General features: G+C 43.4%; 1 protein-coding gene across 7 annotated transcripts in view; it reads left to right on the top strand.

The window, feature by feature from the left end:
• Positions 1–17303, top strand: part of Aig1 (androgen-induced 1) — a 221985-nt gene that overhangs the window by 170339 nt on the left and 34343 nt on the right. For all 7 annotated transcript variants that reach the window (XR_003948769.1, XM_030245214.1, NM_001347362.1 and 4 more), the window contains one exon: positions 8061–8176. Coding sequence is in view for 6 of the 7 variants with exons in the window: in XM_030245214.1 (XP_030101074.1) it covers positions 8061–8176 (116 nt within the window). In the remaining variant the exon portion in view is untranslated. The remainder of the gene's footprint in view (positions 1–8060; positions 8177–17303) is intronic.

Genomic DNA, 17303 nt, shown 5'->3' with positions numbered 1-17303 from the left:
TCGTGTATCTATGTCTCTGTGGGGTCTGAGGGCTGTTCCGTGTAGGGGAGACTCTACCACATGTATCCACTCAGTGTTAGAACTTTGCCACATGATGTTGATCAGTCCATGGCAGAAGTCACTCTGCTGCACCGCAGGGAACTAATCCAAACCCTAAGAAAACACACAGATGCAATAGCCCATGAAATACTCATGCTTTCTTATTTGGGATGCAGGCTTCCAAATACAACAGTGGATGACAGAGTTTACATAATAACTACTATATCTTCGACCAGTTTATTCTAAGACAGAGTTTCTATATTGACCAGATAAAGTGTTGACTCACTTGGCAGTTAACCATCTTCACAGGACTCTGAAACAAGTCAAACTTCAGACACTCAGAAGTTATTCACTGACAATTGTATGAGTCTCTTTTCTCTGCTATAGTTAATTACCTAAGGCAGGTAAGCTTATAAAGCAAAGAGGTAGGTTTAGGCTATAATTCTGGGCATTCAACCCTACTGATAACATCATGATAGGTGACACCTCAGGCTGAAGTGTAAATGAATGAAAGAAACCACATTTCTATACAGAAAGGTTGGGGTTTCATAAATCCTTCCAAAAGCATTACTCCAATTTCATGAGGAATTTTTGCTATCTCCACCTCGTAAAGGTCCATTGCCTCTGCTCTTTTTCCACAGGGAAGACCCTATCTCTTAGGGGACAAACCACATCCAAATCATAGTACCAAGCGCAAAGAACAATCCAGTGCAATTATTCAAAGCTGTTGACCAGACTGTCTCCATTTTTCTTTCTCCAAAATGCATCTCCATCTTCCTGAGAACACTGTGCTTTCTCATATTCAGGAAATAGACCACTCTTCATTTTGCTTCCACCTACTCATAACAGCCATCCCAAAACTGCTTTATGGTGTCATGATCACTGGTTTTATTGTTTACTGTTAGTGGATGATAGTGTGCTACAGGAACAACAACAGCAAAAAATTGTTCTTTCCTTCTGCAACAAAAGCCTTGTGGGTTCTTATGAGCCTGAACTAAAATGATTCGGTCAGTTGGAAGGTAATTTCCATAATCTCTAGCATAGGGTTATCAAGTCTAAGAACCTCAACTCAAATGTCGTTCTAAAAGGCATTTCTGGAACAGGCCTGGTGGCACAGCCCTATAATTCCAGATACTTGAGGCTGAGGTAGAAGAATCAAAAGTTCAAGGTCTGCTTAGACTGGACAGTTTCTTTTGAGGCCAGCCTGGGTGGCTTAGTTAAACTCTGTATTAAAAGTAAAAGTAAAAGGAGATGGAAAGGAAGGAATATAGCTGGAGGCGGGGGGGGGGGGGTGGGGGGGGGAGAACTTGCCTGAGGTGGGTTCATACACACTTGTGATTCTGATGTGAAGAAAAGATCTAGAGGTGGGCTTAACGCAGCCTAGGTTTAAATCATCACTCCAGGCCTAGCAGTTCTGGGATATTCTTTGAAAGATAACCTGAGACTTGTATTGTCTCATCTGCTGAGTGGAGTTAATAGTATCCTCTTAGGACTGGGTTTATTATCATGACAAATACTTATTGGGTGCCCTCATCCAATATCCCAGGGTCTTTTCTAGGTGCTAAAGAGATATCCCAGCAAGCAAAATGCAACCTCTCCATTACCATGCAGTCGGGCTCCTAATTGAGAATGTACCTGGTACTCAGGTCCATAAGGTGGAGGGCTACCCAGTTCTTGCACAATTAGTCCTAAGCTTAGTGTTCTTGCTGCTCCAGATTTGGCCTTCAAGGTCAGCTATTACAGGAGCATGCATAACTTACTTTTTATTTCATAAAACTTTATCTATAAGGCAACATTTAAATTTGGGATAAGTACGTAGCACTGTGTTTGTCTTCTTGACATATACTCTTAATAAGTAAGACTAATTTGCACCAAAAATGTTTAGGTGAGAGACTGAAAATTCTTTTGTACACAAAAATTATGAATGGGGGAGATCTTATCTTGATTTTAAAAAAGAACAAATTACTACAAAAAAAAAAAAAAAAAAAAAACCTTTCCCTTGGAATTTGCCACTGGCCACATCTGCACATGTGCAGCTAGCCACCCAAAGACCTCTGGCCATCAGTCATGTCACTGCTGGAGTTCATTGCCCCCTTTTCATATGAAGGATGCCAGCAATGCAGTGGTCTATCAGCTCTTCCTTTTCCCAGCCCACATCCTGTCTGGCATCAGCAAAGTACAACCTGACCTTGCCAAGCTCAACATCACCAGCAGCAGGCATGGGAGGGACAAGAAAGTAATGGGGCAACTGATCCTATTCAGGTTGGTGGTTTACATTCAGTTCATTGAAAAGTGGCTCATTTTCAACTCATTTTGGAAAAATTAATAAAGAAGGAGAGTTTAGATATTTCTACATAACAACCAGCCCAAATCATAGCCCTGTCACTTATCAGCCACCCAGGCCTTCAGGGTCAACCTCATCTTCAGAGAAAACGTGCAATTTGCAGATCTTTTTCTATATCACATTTGATGAGCAGTGCCTTTTGATTTTTTTTTATACTGTAGTATTACCACTGATGTCTCAAACTATTGGTGAAATTCCCAGCCACTGTCATCTAAGGTAACTAGATTATAAGGGGAAAAAAAACCAATAGAATACATTTCTAAAATACACTCTGTCTTTGCACACAGCACCTCTTGCATAGCTCACCATAGAGCTGACTGTACTGTTTCAAAATAATCACAACAAGAATAGGGAAGATCAAAGGTAAAATATAAAGCTGGTGGTCTATGGAATCACTCAGCCGACACTCATGGAATTTCACACATTTATTAATGAAGACTCAGAAGGAGATGATATGTATCAGAATATGCAGTGGCCAAGAAGATCCAGATCTTTAATATGTATTTCAAAACCATCACTTTCCATTTTTTCTATGAATATGAGCCAGAAGTTTTTCCAAAAATTTATTGATATCTTCAACATATCTTTCACCTGCCAACACATACTGCCACCTGATTCTGTTTTACTAAAATATACTAGAGTTTGAAAATCATAACATTACAATTCCTGCCTTTTTCCTTTGAGTATGAAAATAATATAGTAAGAACGGGACAAAGATTCTTTGGTAGCTTTTTGGGAGGTGCTACATAGAACTGAAACCTACTAGGGGCTCCGTTGTTGGTTCTGCAGTCTTTGTACTCTCAAAAATATCTCCAAAGATGGAAGATGTTGGGGCTCTGGGGAGCATGCAGTTTTCACTAAGACCTTAGATCATATGCCTTTCCATTGGATTTCCATACCAAGAGCATTTGATCCTTGAGGAATTCAAGAGCCTGCCTTTTATCTTTCTAGTCTCCTGAAAAGGATCGGTCTCTGTCCTGGCCCACCATGCTTGGTACGTACAGTAGCCATTCAACCAGAAGAAGAAAGAAATGTTCCATTCAGCTCCTTGGGACTCTCCTTTTATCTGTCACAATGATAGCTACACAATACACGTGCAAACTGGTCCAAATTCAACATGGTTTGAATTTGAGCCACGCTGCTACAGACATGATTTGAGAGTGAGTGTTGGGAACCTTGAAGGCTTATTGCAGCTCACTCTGAGGCAGTAATCTAATATTGATCAGAAGCAACATGCATCATGGTATTTCTAGTAAAGGGAAATTTGAAATCCTTTGCCACTTACTGCCCAAGAATGAGCATTGATTATATAAATTTGAGAACATCCACATAGCAAAATCTTAGGCAGTATAAGTCTAAACTAGTGTTCTAAGAAAGAATTTCTGAAATGGCATATTAAAAATTTCTCAAATATCTTCCTCTGTTTTTTTTAAAGTTGTGAGATTCATTTATTTATTTACTTTATGTATTTGGGTGCTCTATCTGCATGTATACCTGCATGCCAGAGAGATCATCAGATCACATTATAAATGGTTGTAAGCCACCACATGGCTGCTGGAAATTAAACTCAGGACCTCTGAAAGGACAGACAATGCTCTTAACCACTGAGCCATCCCTCCAGCCTCAATTTAAGGTTTTTCTTGAGAGGAATTTCACCACTCTTGCTCAGTTTATTCCTAGATGTTGCTGGGGCTGTGGGGAATGGTGCTTCCATGGTCTCTTCCACAGTGTATTTACTATCAGTATACAGAAAGGCTGCTGAGTTTTCTAAGATGATTTTGTATCTTGACACTGTGAGGAAAGTGATAGTTGTTTTTAAAAGTTTTCTTGTAGAATTTTTAGGAAGGCCTCTGCAAGAAGGAGTAATTTGACTCCTTTTCGTATTTGGCTCCCTTTAATTTCCTTCTCTTCCCTAACTGCTCTCGCTGGGGCTTCAAGCACAGTTTAAAGGAGCAGGAAAGGTGGACAGCCATGTCTGGTTCCTGATTTTAATGATTGCTGTAACTTTAATTTTTTTTTCAAACTTTATTTTTAATGATGGTTCTTAAATGCTTTAACCTCCCTGTTAATCCACCACCCAGCAGAGGTAGTGAGAAAGAAAGGATATGGGGGAAGTGGTCCAGTTTAGAAGAGTTCTTTGAAGCAAATCCCATCTGTGTTGTATGGAAATCGCCCCGCTCCCCCAAGCAACACCCCAAGGCCCTCCACAGGTAGAGGACCATTACCTGTCATCACATGGGCTCAAGACAGATCTCCATTTTAATGAGGTACCTAAAGGCCTGGAGGGCTTAGCCAATAAGCTTTCCTTCCCAGACACTCCTCCCTGCAAAAGGTATTTAACCTCAGGCCCACCCTGAGAAGTGGGGTATGGTTTTGCACATCCACTTTCTGCCATGACAATAAATGTCTTAAAATCATGGACTGCCTCTTTTCATCGGAATCTGCCATAGGGAGCCATGAAGAAGGCCTTTGCCTACAGAGCCCCCGCCTAATACCCCATAGAAGGCCTCTGTGCTCCCACTGTAAATATCAAGCCCACTGCTATGATCAAGCCAAGGACTACCCCATAGGACCAGCTGGAGTTCCCCTCCCCCCCACCACTCTCCGCCACTTGCCCCCCCACCCCCACCCCCAACTCCAAGATAGACCCAGCAACCATACAGGTTAGCAGCAGCAGCTTGATCCACTTACAAACTCTTCACAGATACACCATTAGTCCAGTTCAGTAGAATCAGAATAACAAACTCAACTCAGCAAGGGGTGGTATGACCTAACAGAGACAGCCTGGCCTCAGGCTCAGCACAAATCAGCAGAAGGGATCCTGATGAATGCCAGGAGAAGTTCTTGGCTGTGCGTACTTCAAAGAATCAAAGATCAGCAAAGATGAAGACAAGAGATCCACAAGCGTTACACAGCTAGCTGTACCAGCAAGCCAAGCTCAGCCTCCTGCACTGGCCATCGAGCCCTGTTTATACCCTCCAAACATCATGTGTCCTTTCACGTGCTTGCTTTAGCAGGGCATCCTCTCTCCTGTGTCTGCCTCATCGAAACTTTCCTTCACGTGTTTGTCTCAGCAAAACACCATCCAACTGACTTTTCCAAAGAACCTTTAAGTTTCTGCTTCAGATTGCTTCAAGTTTTTCTCCATTTAGGATGTATGTGGGGGTGTTGGTCACATATATCCTTTATGTTGAAGTATGTTTTCTCCAGACCGAGTGTCTCTAGGACCTTTATCGTGAAACACATTGCATTTGTTTTGAATGATTAAAAACATCTCTGAAAGTGTTTAACATCCTTAGCAATCAAGACAATGCGAATTAAAACTACTTTGCGATTTCATCTGCCCCAGTCACAATGGCTAAGATCGAGAAAACAACTGGCAGTAAATGGTGGAAGAATGTGGGGGGAAAGGAACTCTCGTTCACTGTTGGTGGCAGTGTAAACTGACGTAGCCACCATGAGAATATATGTGGGGAATACTCAAAAACCTAAAAACACAGGTATCATGTGACTGCATCGTACCACACCTCCGCTTGGATCTGAAGAACTCAGCATCTACTACAGAGATACTTTCTGACCATGGTTACTACTGCTTTGTTTGCAGTAGTCAGGAAATCGAAGCTGCCTCGATCTCTGTCGACTGATGGATGGATAATTGTGAGGAATGGGTGTGGCAACAGTCCCAAGATGGCGCCCGGGACTGCAGCTAAGTCTTATGACTTGCACCTGACTTCCTCATACACCTGAAAATAAGCCACGACCATCGTGAGAGCTGCACAGGTGCACCATGATGCTGGCGGTTTAAACAAGTCCATATTTGGTGGAGACATTCCCCTGCCGCCCTGATTGGCTGAAGCTGCTTGCCTGGTGAGGTGACGTGGCCTGCTGTGAGTGGATGGGGACTGAGAGTATATAAGAGTGAGAGTCCCGGGGTTAGGGGGAGATAGATGAGGAAAAAGATGAAGCAAGAGAGATGAAGACTGAAGTTTGCTGAATAAACTGCTCTTAGAAGGACTGGTGGTCGTGTCATTCTTGCTGGTCGAGAGCGGACACGACAGAGAATGAAAAATGGTACAAATACACAATAGGATTTTTTTCAGATGTAAAGAAAAATATAGTCATCAAGATTGCAGATAAATGGATAGAACTGGGAATACTACCCTGAGAGGAGCTGCCCAGAGGCAAGAGAACAAATCCTGTGTGCTCTGTTTGTAGATCCTACCCCCCAGATCTGTAGATTTGACTATAAAACTTGGGGTGACCACAGAAGCCAAGAAGTATAAAGGGAATGTGAGCAGCGGGGGTTGGGAAAAGAGCACCGGGGAAGGAAATAGTAGAACATACGTGTTCTGCATGCAGAAAGGTGGCAAAGTCAGGGGACTTGACGGACGTACGGGAGGAGAGGTAAGCAGGGAAGAAAGGTAAAAAACAGGATGTTTGAAAAGGCCGTAGGGAAACATTGTGCTTATGTAAAAATATATACAAGTGGTGTTGGGGCTTTTGTTATTTTTAATTAGTTAATTGCCTTACAGGTTTTGCTTCTATCTCATGGCTTCCGGTTTTGAGTTTAAATGCCATTCCTGATAGTGTGTCCGAGTGTGCCTGGGTGTGCCTGAGTGTGCCCAAGTGTATCCGTCTCTGCAGTGGTATCTGGTTCTGGTGCCTCCTCTTGGACTCTTTACCTTCTGCTTGTTGGCTTTTTCCTCTTCCAAGGTGTTTGGTTCTGTCTTATCTTGTTCTCTTTTATTATCGTCTCTTAGATGCCTGTTTGTTTTCTAACAAGAGACAGAAAGGGGGTGGATCCAGATGGGAGGGGAGATATGGAAGCACTGAGAGACGTGGAGGGAGGGAAAACTGTAAGCAGGGTATATTATATGAGAAAAAAAGCTATTTTCAATAAAAGGGAAAAAAGAAATGCTATTTCCATAATAGATACACATACACAAATTTTAAATACTTTAAACATATTTAATATTAAATATTTAATATAAATTAAATAGAAATTAATATTAAATCTTTAAGATCTTTAAAATATTTAAAATGTGAATTTTAAATATAATATTTAAATTTTTAAATGTTCTTCAACTATAGTACTGTGAGGCTAAAACAAAACTCCTTTCACAGTATGATCTTAACCATGTGTAGACAGTGTGATAGAATGGAAAAAGTATCATATACAAACGGTGATTGCTAGTGTTACTGTCACCTTGACAGGATCTAGGATGTCCTGGGGATGGGCCTCTGTGCATGCCTGCAGGGGGTTATCTTAATTACATTAATTGATGGGAGGTGACCCATCAATGGAGCAGGACCATTCCCTAGGCAGGAAGGAGATCCTAGACTGTTTACAATGGAGCGGGCACTGCGCATGACAATGCACTCAGCTGTCTCTTGTCTCTGTCTTTTCTTTGGTCCCCTTCATACTTTTATATTATAAAAATTCCCCATTATAAATATCAAATAAAATAAAATTTCAATGCCTCAGGTACAGGGGAAAAAAGTACTAACGGAACAGATGCTGCAGTACCTGTTTTTGTAGCCGTCTCTCACGGGAGAGCCATGCATGGGTGTCTGTTGTGGGTCTGTTCTGGGAAAGTATACCATTTGTTCTCCTGATGGAGAGAAATGACTGTAAAGGTGCAATGATAAGAATCTAGTCTTCCCTGTTCTTTTCCAGCACACAACGGTTTTGCCCTTTATATTGATCGAGATGAGAACATCCCACCATCAGTATCCCAGCAGGAGCAGTGGACTCGCCGCCATATGCACCTTCTCCGTGGGCTATATATTATGGTAAGGACCAAGCCTGCTGGGCATTCATACTGTATTAGATTCTGCACCGCTAAATTTGGGCAACTAATGCATTCTGGATATAATCACTAACAGATTCCCACTGCGTGCCTCATTTGGTCCAAGACCTGGGCTTTGTCTTGTTTCCCCAGATGCTTATATTTTTAGAAATATATGCCAAACCTCACACAGCAGGAATTTGTTGAACAATCCCATGTAAGCAGTGCGCCTTCCAAGGCTACGTTTTTCAACTTGTTTTCAAACTAAATGTTTGTCTTGGACACTAGTTTTATAGCTTAAAGGTTTTTTCTTTTGCTGGGGTTTGAGTTTATGTTGTTGCTTTTGTTGAGGGAGTGGGGTTTGCAACACATACAAATGAAGGCAGATGAGCCAACTTCTGTCAGTGAAAATGTACACGTTTGAGGATCTAATTAAACCCTATCTCAAAATGGTATGTTACAAGTAGAATGCACTCAACTGATGTGTTTTGGATATCTGGGTAGATAAACCACAAGAAATCTCCATGTGGCCTCATGAACGCACTGCAAGCCCAAGGATATAGTGCCAAATTCATCTGATAAGAATTTTGCTTAGTAAGTGTATTGCGTGTTAATTTCAGACTTTATTATGTTTCAACACTCTGATATAATTATCTTAGCACAGAGAATGTTAAATTTCTCTTCATAATTCCATGTCCACTTTGATATATTAACACAGGGAGGGGATTCTCCAGGGAGTTTTTCTTCCTTTTGGCACTCTCTTGTTCTTAGTTCTGGGCCACCAGCCCTTCCTTTAGCCCTAGTGCCCTGGATAGCCCTCTTGCAAACACCTCATGACTATTCATGATCCTGCACCCACCCTGAGCAATTTGGGAGATCCAGTCTCCACGGAGTATTCTAATCCAGCAAGAAAAAAAAAAAAAAAAGAGGGGTCTGCATAGGACTTCACACACTTTGCATAAACAATAATATCATATCCAAGACCTTAGATGAAAGAACACTGAGCAACAGGAAGTGGTGTTCAGAGTATAGACCTGAAGAAGCGGGGAGTGACATTCCTGCCTCTGGCTCTGGCCATTCCACCAACTAGTGAGACACTATTGATGAGGACTTGGGAGGTTGATTTCCTAATCACTTTCTAGGTTTTTTTTTTTTTTTCCTGCCCAGAATCTTAAGTATTGACTTTCTCTGATAGAAAAAGTCCAAGAGATTTGTCTTGCTAGTGAAATGTAAATAAATAATGTTATATCTTAGAAATGGATTTGTGTGCCTTGTAAAAAAGAACTTGATATTTAAAGACTTCACTTCAGAAAAATCAACTGCAGAAGATGCACATTCATTCAGGGGTGTTCTCTGAAACTGCCTCTGGCCTTAAAAATCAGCTCTCTTCCCCCAGCAAGTTCATCACTGCAGTGTATTGGCTTATGCAAGGGACAGGAAATTCTCTCTGCGAGCTGTAGTGTATTTTGAGAATTTATTCACGTGCTATTAAATGATCTTCCAGAGCCTGGAGGTTTCGGGAACCATGTTCTTTCTGGTGACTTATCTTCCGCTGTGTATACAATCAGCCCACGTTCCAAAGAGACGCATGGGAAATACCACATAGTCCTCATTATAGACCCCCAAGATCCCTCGTTAAAATGAAGCATTACTCACGCTCTCTGTGCCAAGTGAAGCTTGCCAGCCCCATGGACTCCCTCGGCAAACCAGTACTTGTTTAGACATGCACTTGCATTAACCAGCAAATTCCCTCAGATTTGTTCTGAGAGAGCTTTCAACGTAGACTTTTTTCCTTTGGTGTTCTGCCCTAGGCATTCAGAACTCTGCCAAAAGCTAAACAATGCCCCTCGAGTCAAGTCACATTATACAAATCCAAGGGTTTAATTATTGTCAAAAGGGACTGGCTTTTGCTCCCTTCCAGACTGTCTCGTGGCCTGACATACCAGTGACCCAACAGTGAGAGAGTCAGGAAACGAAGACTTCTGACAGCATACCGGTGTTGTACTCAATCATTCCAGAACTCCATGCCAAGATGGGGAAAACAATTCCTCTTATCGTGTGATAATTATACAATAAATGGGTCTTCTTTCCACTGCTGAGCATGGCAAGTTGACTGTACCTCAGGGCTGCTGGCCAGGCTGTCTGGCTACTCTTGTTGGACTCTGGTTCTCCAGGCTCCTAAGTCTCCTTCCTGTCTCGTTCTATTCTCCTTCTAGATTTGGATAGGGTCATTGAGGACCTTCGTTCACTGTCATCTCTGAGCTTGTTCCCCCCACCCCCAGCTCCATCGGGGTCTTCCCTTGGTCACTCTAGACTCCTCAGACGCATGTATGCCTGCCTGCCGTGGTTCCCTCTTAGTTGCTCCAATACTTGAGACACAAGTATTCTGTCCACTTCTGAGGCGCTCTTAACTCCCTTCCCACACACCCCCCTCCACCACCACCCCCTACACATTTCTCTGTAGCCTTTTCTAAAACGCTGAGCGTGCGCTGGGAGCCCTTGGTCTACAGCAGAATGATGAGTATCATGGATCATGGTACTGCTCCTTGGAGACAGATGCTATGCTGTTACACGCTTTTCAAATGCTCTTTTATTACCTTCAGATCACTCTGCAGTAAGGCAAGCATTTCTTACCCATTTTACAGAGAAGGAATAAAAGCTCACAGAGGATGGATAGCTTGCCTGAGACACACTAATAGCCTATTACCAAAGTGATAGTGCAAGCTCATGTACATGGGCTCAGAGTCCACAGTTAACTATGCCCCTGCTGCCTCCTGTGTCAGTAGTCCTGCGGCTGAATTTATTATGGAAAGTTTTGTTTTTCTATGTATTTTGAAGAAAACATCAAGTGTGGTCAGGTCTGGGGATTAAGACCCTTTCCTGGGTTGGGGCCCCAGCTTCTCCCACTTCACCTTTTTGAGCCCCTGCTTTCTTGGGTTGAAGTTATGGAAAAGGACGGAATGAGTCCGCGGGGGCTGGGAGGACCCCGTGCTTTCCTGCAGAGCCCACAGTCCAAGGCCTCCATCCCAGTAGAAACTCATTTGGTGCAGTCAGGTCTCAGAAGCTCCTCGGCACACAGCAATGAAAGCTCCGATGTTTTCTTCTTCAGGATTTGAGCATTCCAGTTAGGGTGCTGAGTTCTTCCCCTCACTGTGTGACTCACTTCCCTCATTCACACAGTCTGTACTTTAGAAATCAAAAACAACTCTGAGGAACATGAAAATCTGCCATTTATTGTCTCACAGCCCTGATGCTTTAAGACAGATTCCATATTCCGAATCTCATTATCCCAAATGTGTTCATTAAACAACTTCACAACATTAAAAAAAAAAAAAAAAAGTTAACTCAGACGTCAGTGTGATTTCCCTTTTACGATCCAGTCCCAAATGGTTTCAGGTCTGAAGTCTACGTCCCACCGAAGTCAGCCACAGACTCCTGGGATCCTCCTTGTTTTTCTTGTTGCCACCTTTCCGTGTCTTCTCAAGCTCCCGCTGAAATGAAAGCAGGAGCTTTCTCCTTACCTGCATTATCTTCAGACACACTGAAGATTTTTGACAAAAAGATGTACTGTAAAAAATAATCTTCTTAGACATGAGAAAAAATTAGAATGAAGGTGGAAATCTAGATCATATTAAAGTCCCACTCAATAGAATGCCTCCTCACCAGCTGAGTCAACCTTTACTGTCATCATTAGAAGGTTTCATTTCCTCCTGCTCGACCTGAGCCTTTTATTCCCCCCATAGTGGCCTCTCCTGTTGACTTTTATGTCTTTTATAGTACTTTTGGGTTTGGGGGGACTGTTTTGTTACGTTTTTCAGATTTTCCGGTAGTAGAGTCCAGGGTTCAAGCCAAAAGTGTGATACCTTGGCTAGTGAAGAGGTAGCTAAGGACTCCCTTCCCACCGTCAAAGCAGCTCACTCTCCTCCAAGGCCCTCTCCCCAGCTCTCCCAGCCTAGACTGGTAAGGGGCAGTGAGTGCCCTTGCTACTTGACTATGAGTTCTGTGGAGCCTCCTGAGAAGGAGGTACCTCTCCATACTCATAAAGGCAAGCACTGGAGAATCCTTGGTGACTGTTGATGCTGAGGCTGGAATGTGGTCTCAGGACCTTCTGTATGCCTCACAGCTGAGCCGGGAGGGATACAGCAAGTAAGGGAGGGGCAGCCGTGGGACAGGCCACTGTCCTTCCGTTTCTGTCCTGAAATAGATAAGCTGCAGAGGAAACTGCTTTACCAGAGGGAAGTCTGGCACTGAGGTATCTCCATGGCCCAATGACAAGTGAAACTTTGAGACAAGAATTTTCCAAGAGCAAGCAACCGAGTATGTACTGCCATAGTCAGAGGTCACGGGAACTTTGGTTTTTGCCTCCTCTAAAATGGGAACAAACATCTGCCTCTCAGAGTTGTGGAGACTAATGAACTCATAAGAAGAGTCCCTCATGAAAGTCTTTCATCTCTCTAAGCAGGAAAAATAAAAAGAATCCTGCATGTCTGCAGAGTCTCTTTCTCTTTCCCAAACAGCGTTTTTATTTTCATTCTATGTCCTGTTCTCATGGGCCTTGCTCCTCTTTCATGGTGATTGTCTCTCTGAATTCTCTATTGAGAATGTTGAAAGCATTTTTTTTTTTTTCTGAAACGTTCCTATGGTTCACGTATTAAGTTATTTCCAGAGCTCAGCTCTCCCTTGGGAGCCGAGAATGTCATTGCTTTCCCATTATCCCAATCTGCTCATTTTTTTTCACAAGTGCTTTGCCGAAAAAGCATTGTTTTCTTGGATTCTAACAAGAAGCCTGTGTGGACAACTGAGAATTTCCCACCTGACGGTGATTTGCCCCGGGTCCCTCACAGTGTTCACCAGTGTGCGGGTCACATGAGTTCCTTAGCTCTGCACGTGAACTAAGAAGGCCTGAGCATACTGTCCATGCCAATCCCCAGTACTGATTGTTCAGTTCCATCCTCTCCCACCCAAAAGGGCTGGTTCTCAGTTGCTCTCCGTGTCCCTGGAGAGCTAAGAATTAGAGGCGCTGTTGACCTTGCCTGCTCACAGATAACTTTCCCTGTGAGCCTTCCTCAGCCTCTCAGCTCCCTCCAACCATCCTGTCACTAAGGTTGCTTTCCCCTTGGCTTTCGGAATCACTGACTGAGTGGATGCTGCCGTCTCTTTGATGCAACCTGCATCTCTGTCTACCCCTCTCCCTCATTCCCCTTATGCCTTTCACCTTTTATTTCAGGACAAGGAAGGGATCTAACTGGCCACCTCTGCAAACATTTTTTTTAGTGCCCATTTTCTCCTCCCCGGCAGGGAGTCTCCAAACCTGTGCTCAGCACATACCCCCTCCACCCAAACTACTCTGTAACCTTCCACTGATGACCTCATTCCTTGATGACTTTAGTCTCCCTTCTAGACGCTTCCAGTCAATATCTGAACCCATTTCTTGACTCTGCCTTACAAACACTGCTCTTGTACGAACAGTCCCTGGGCACCTACCTGCTGCCCAGTGTGTCACAGCTGAGCTGCTCTCACGACTTCCCTACACCATATTGTATCCATTCTCACATTCATGTTTAAAAGTCAGGACACAGGGCCTGGAGAGATGGCTCAGCGGTTAAGAGCACGAACTGTTGTTCCAGAGGTCCTGAGTTCAATTCCCAGCAACCACATGGTGGCTCACAACCATCCATAATGGGATCTGATGCCCTCTTCTGGTGTGTCTGAAGAGAGCAAAAGTGTACTTATGCATAAAATAAATAAATAAATCTTTAAAAGGAAAAAAAAAAACAGTCAGGACACTGTACTGTTTGGAGAATGAACTCCTGACTCTGACTGGCTGAGCCTGAGTCATGTTCCTAATGTATGACTTGGGATAGTCATGTGACCCCTCTCTGTCTCATTCTTCTTATCTGTAGACTAGATGATTAATAGTACCCATCACCCTCAAAAGACTGTTGGATCACTATGATAATATTAATGTTCAGCTTTGCATATGCCCAGAGTACATATTGTTACTATTATTAGCCCACCTCAGTGTGGCTTAACTGTTCATTAGCAAAACCTGTACAGATGTCACAAGACATCACCAGTGACTTTTGTTCATTGAAGTTGCACATGCTTTGTAGGATCTCTATTGTTGCATTATCCCTACTTTTCAAAACACCGTCTTCCTGTAACTTCAGGACTCTTGTCAGTCTTCCCACGAATATCTCCCATGTCCGAGGATCATGGCAATCTCTCTTAGTTTCTTTGTGGTCTTTTTCCATCTACACAAAACCCCATATTGGAGTTCTTCAGTGCCCAGTGCCAGCTCCTTCACTCTCCCTGAGTCATCCCGTCTCTTCTGTGATCATCAGTTCAGAAACTCTCCTAAGCATATGTTATATCTACTCATTTAGCAATTACAAAACCGCCTCTGGCCATACCTAAATTCCCTATCCCATGCACCAACTTGCACCCCCTCCCCCAGCCCCAACATCATCAGCCATCCATTACTCATACCAGAAACACACCAGACATCCTGAAGTCATCTTTCCGGTGTCAACAACAGGCCACCAGTTGCTCAGACTTGTGCTTCCGAGGCATCTTCAGAAGCTTCACACTTCACTCTGCCTCCGGGGTTCAAACTATGATCCGAGCTCCAGAAGTGTCGCCTGAGCTATAGCATGAAGCTCCCACCCCCTGCCATCCCCCTGTCTGTCCACAGACGGTTTTTTAAAAAAATGATCTGAGTGTATAGACATCTCTTTGCCTCTATGGATTGAGTCCAAAATTCCTTACACCCTTTAGGCTACTCTTCATTACCTGGCCCTGCTGACGCTCTGGCCTCCTCCTCCTCTTCTTCCTCTTCTTCCTCCTCCCCCTCCTCCCCCCCTCCTCTTTCCTTAGTTCTCCAGCCACAATACTATCCACCTGCAGCCACTCTGTCAATCACAGTAAGTGCCCCTCATCTCTGAAGCTTTCCCTTGCTCCATATTCCATGGAGCTCACTTCTCCCAATGTAGGTCTGCCGTTGTCACCCGTCGATCAGGCTCCAATCCCTGCATCTTGTTTTCAGGGAGCTTTCCTTCTCTCATGCCCCTTATTTGGTTCAGTTTTTCTGTGGGGCATTATTGTCAGCTTTTTTGCAATTCCATCAGGGGACTTCAAAACTAGCTAGAGTCATGGGGTCTTGATTTTTGTTTCAATACTTGTTCTCAAAGTCCCCTCCCTTCGCTGTCCAGAGTAAAAATCTGTACCTGAAACCTTAAAGAAAATAGACACCCTCCTGTCTACAGGTCCTAAGTGTTGATAATCTTTAGACATGGCAACAGTCAGAATAGTACAGAAAATAGGCTTACATTAGCTTAGTGAGAGAAATCGCGATGCATGTGTGTGTTACATGAAAGTAAAGTTTGGAAACTGAATACACACATGATATATATATATATATATATATATATATATATATATATATATATATATATATATATATATGATATCAGATACTTTGCTCAATAGTAGCCACGTAAAGTGTCTACAATGTCCCCGCTATCCATTTCTCTGAGATTGAATTTCAGCTTTATTGTCCCTTTTCCCACCTGCCTGATTTACTTAAATTGCCAACAGAAACTCCTAAACTTCCAGAAGAAACCCCAAAGGCCACAATCTGCTGGAGTGACAACCCAGGCGGGAGGTGATCCAGTTTAAGCACTGGAAACATTTCAAGTAGAAGATTTTACTTACTAACAGCCTCTCGGCTTCCCTGTGGTGAGCTGCATTGGGCTTCTGAGACCAGGAGAGCACTGGAAGTCTCAGAACAGCTCCTCTAGTGGGCAGCAAGTGAGGGTTTCTGCGCCTTCCTGTACAGTGGCTCCAGGCCTGCAGAGGCTCACTATAACAGAATGGCTTCCTCAAGCAGCAATAACCTGGAGGGAGAAAGTGCTTGTCTTGTAGCACTGAGCAGTGTTGGGGCCCCAAAATAAAAAACTAATTGAAAATAAAGTCACCAATTTAAAAGAACAGATAGCTGTACCAGAATTAAGATCCACCATCAAGCTTCAATGAAATATAAAGTGGAGATGAATGAAAATAACAAGCAAAACTTGTTCTCACAAATGGATGGGACTTGAAAATATCATCCTGAGTGCTGTAACCTAGTCACAAAAGAACACACATGGTATACACTCACTGATAAGTGGATATTAGCCCTTAAGTTCAGAATATCCAAGATAGAATTCACAGACCAAATGAAGCTCAAGAAGGAAAACCAAAGAGTGAATGCTGCCCTCCTTCTTAAAAGGGGAACAAAATACTCACAGGAGGAAATATCGAGACGAAGTGTGCAGCAGAGGCTGAAGGAAAGGCCATCCAGAGACTGCTCCACCTGGGGATCCATCCCATATACAGTCACTAAACCTGGATGTGGGGAAGTACTTGCCGATGGGAGCCTGATATGGCTGACTTCTGAGAGGCTCTGCCAGAGCCTGACAAATACAGAGGTGGATACTTGCAGCCAAGCATTGGACTGAGCACTGTGTTCTTGATGGAGGAGTTGGAGAAGGAGCTGGGGGTTGGGGGTTGCAGCCCCATGGGGGGAGCAACAGTGTCAACTGGCCAGACCCCCGGAGCTCCCAGGGACTGGACCATCAACCAAAGAGTACACATGGAGGGACCCATGGCTCCGGCCACATATGTGGCAGAGGATGGCCTTGTTGGACATCAGTTCAAGGAGAGGCCCTTGGACCTGAGGGAGTATGATGCCCCAGTGTAAGGGAATGCCAGGGCAGGAAGGGGGGAGTAGGTGGATGAATGGGGGGCATCCTCATAGAGGCAAATGGGGGGCATGAGGTAGAGGGTTTCTGGAGGGGAGACCTGGAAAGGGGATAACATTTGAAGTGTAAATAAGGAAAATATCCAATAGAAGAAAAAAAAAGACTTGTTCTCAAATCACCTTAAAAACTTGAAGAGCATACAGCTAAAATAGTCTTTTTTCTAATAATTTTCAGAGGGAGAGAAGCAACTAACTGTCTTGGATATCATCATATTTTTTATTCTCCAATATTCTGAAGTATCTAGATATATACATATAAATGTTGATACCGAATGAAGCTCATTAACTTTCTCAAACAAGTGTCTAGTGAGCACTCACGGAGTACCAGACA

Source organism: Mus musculus, chromosome 10 (assembly GCF_000001635.26).
Source record: "Mus musculus strain C57BL/6J chromosome 10, GRCm38.p6 C57BL/6J".
In the NCBI taxonomy this organism is placed as follows: domain Eukaryota; kingdom Metazoa; phylum Chordata; class Mammalia; order Rodentia; family Muridae; genus Mus; species Mus musculus.
Note: the sequence above shows the minus strand (reverse complement) of the source record. Positions and strands in the feature narration are given on the sequence as shown.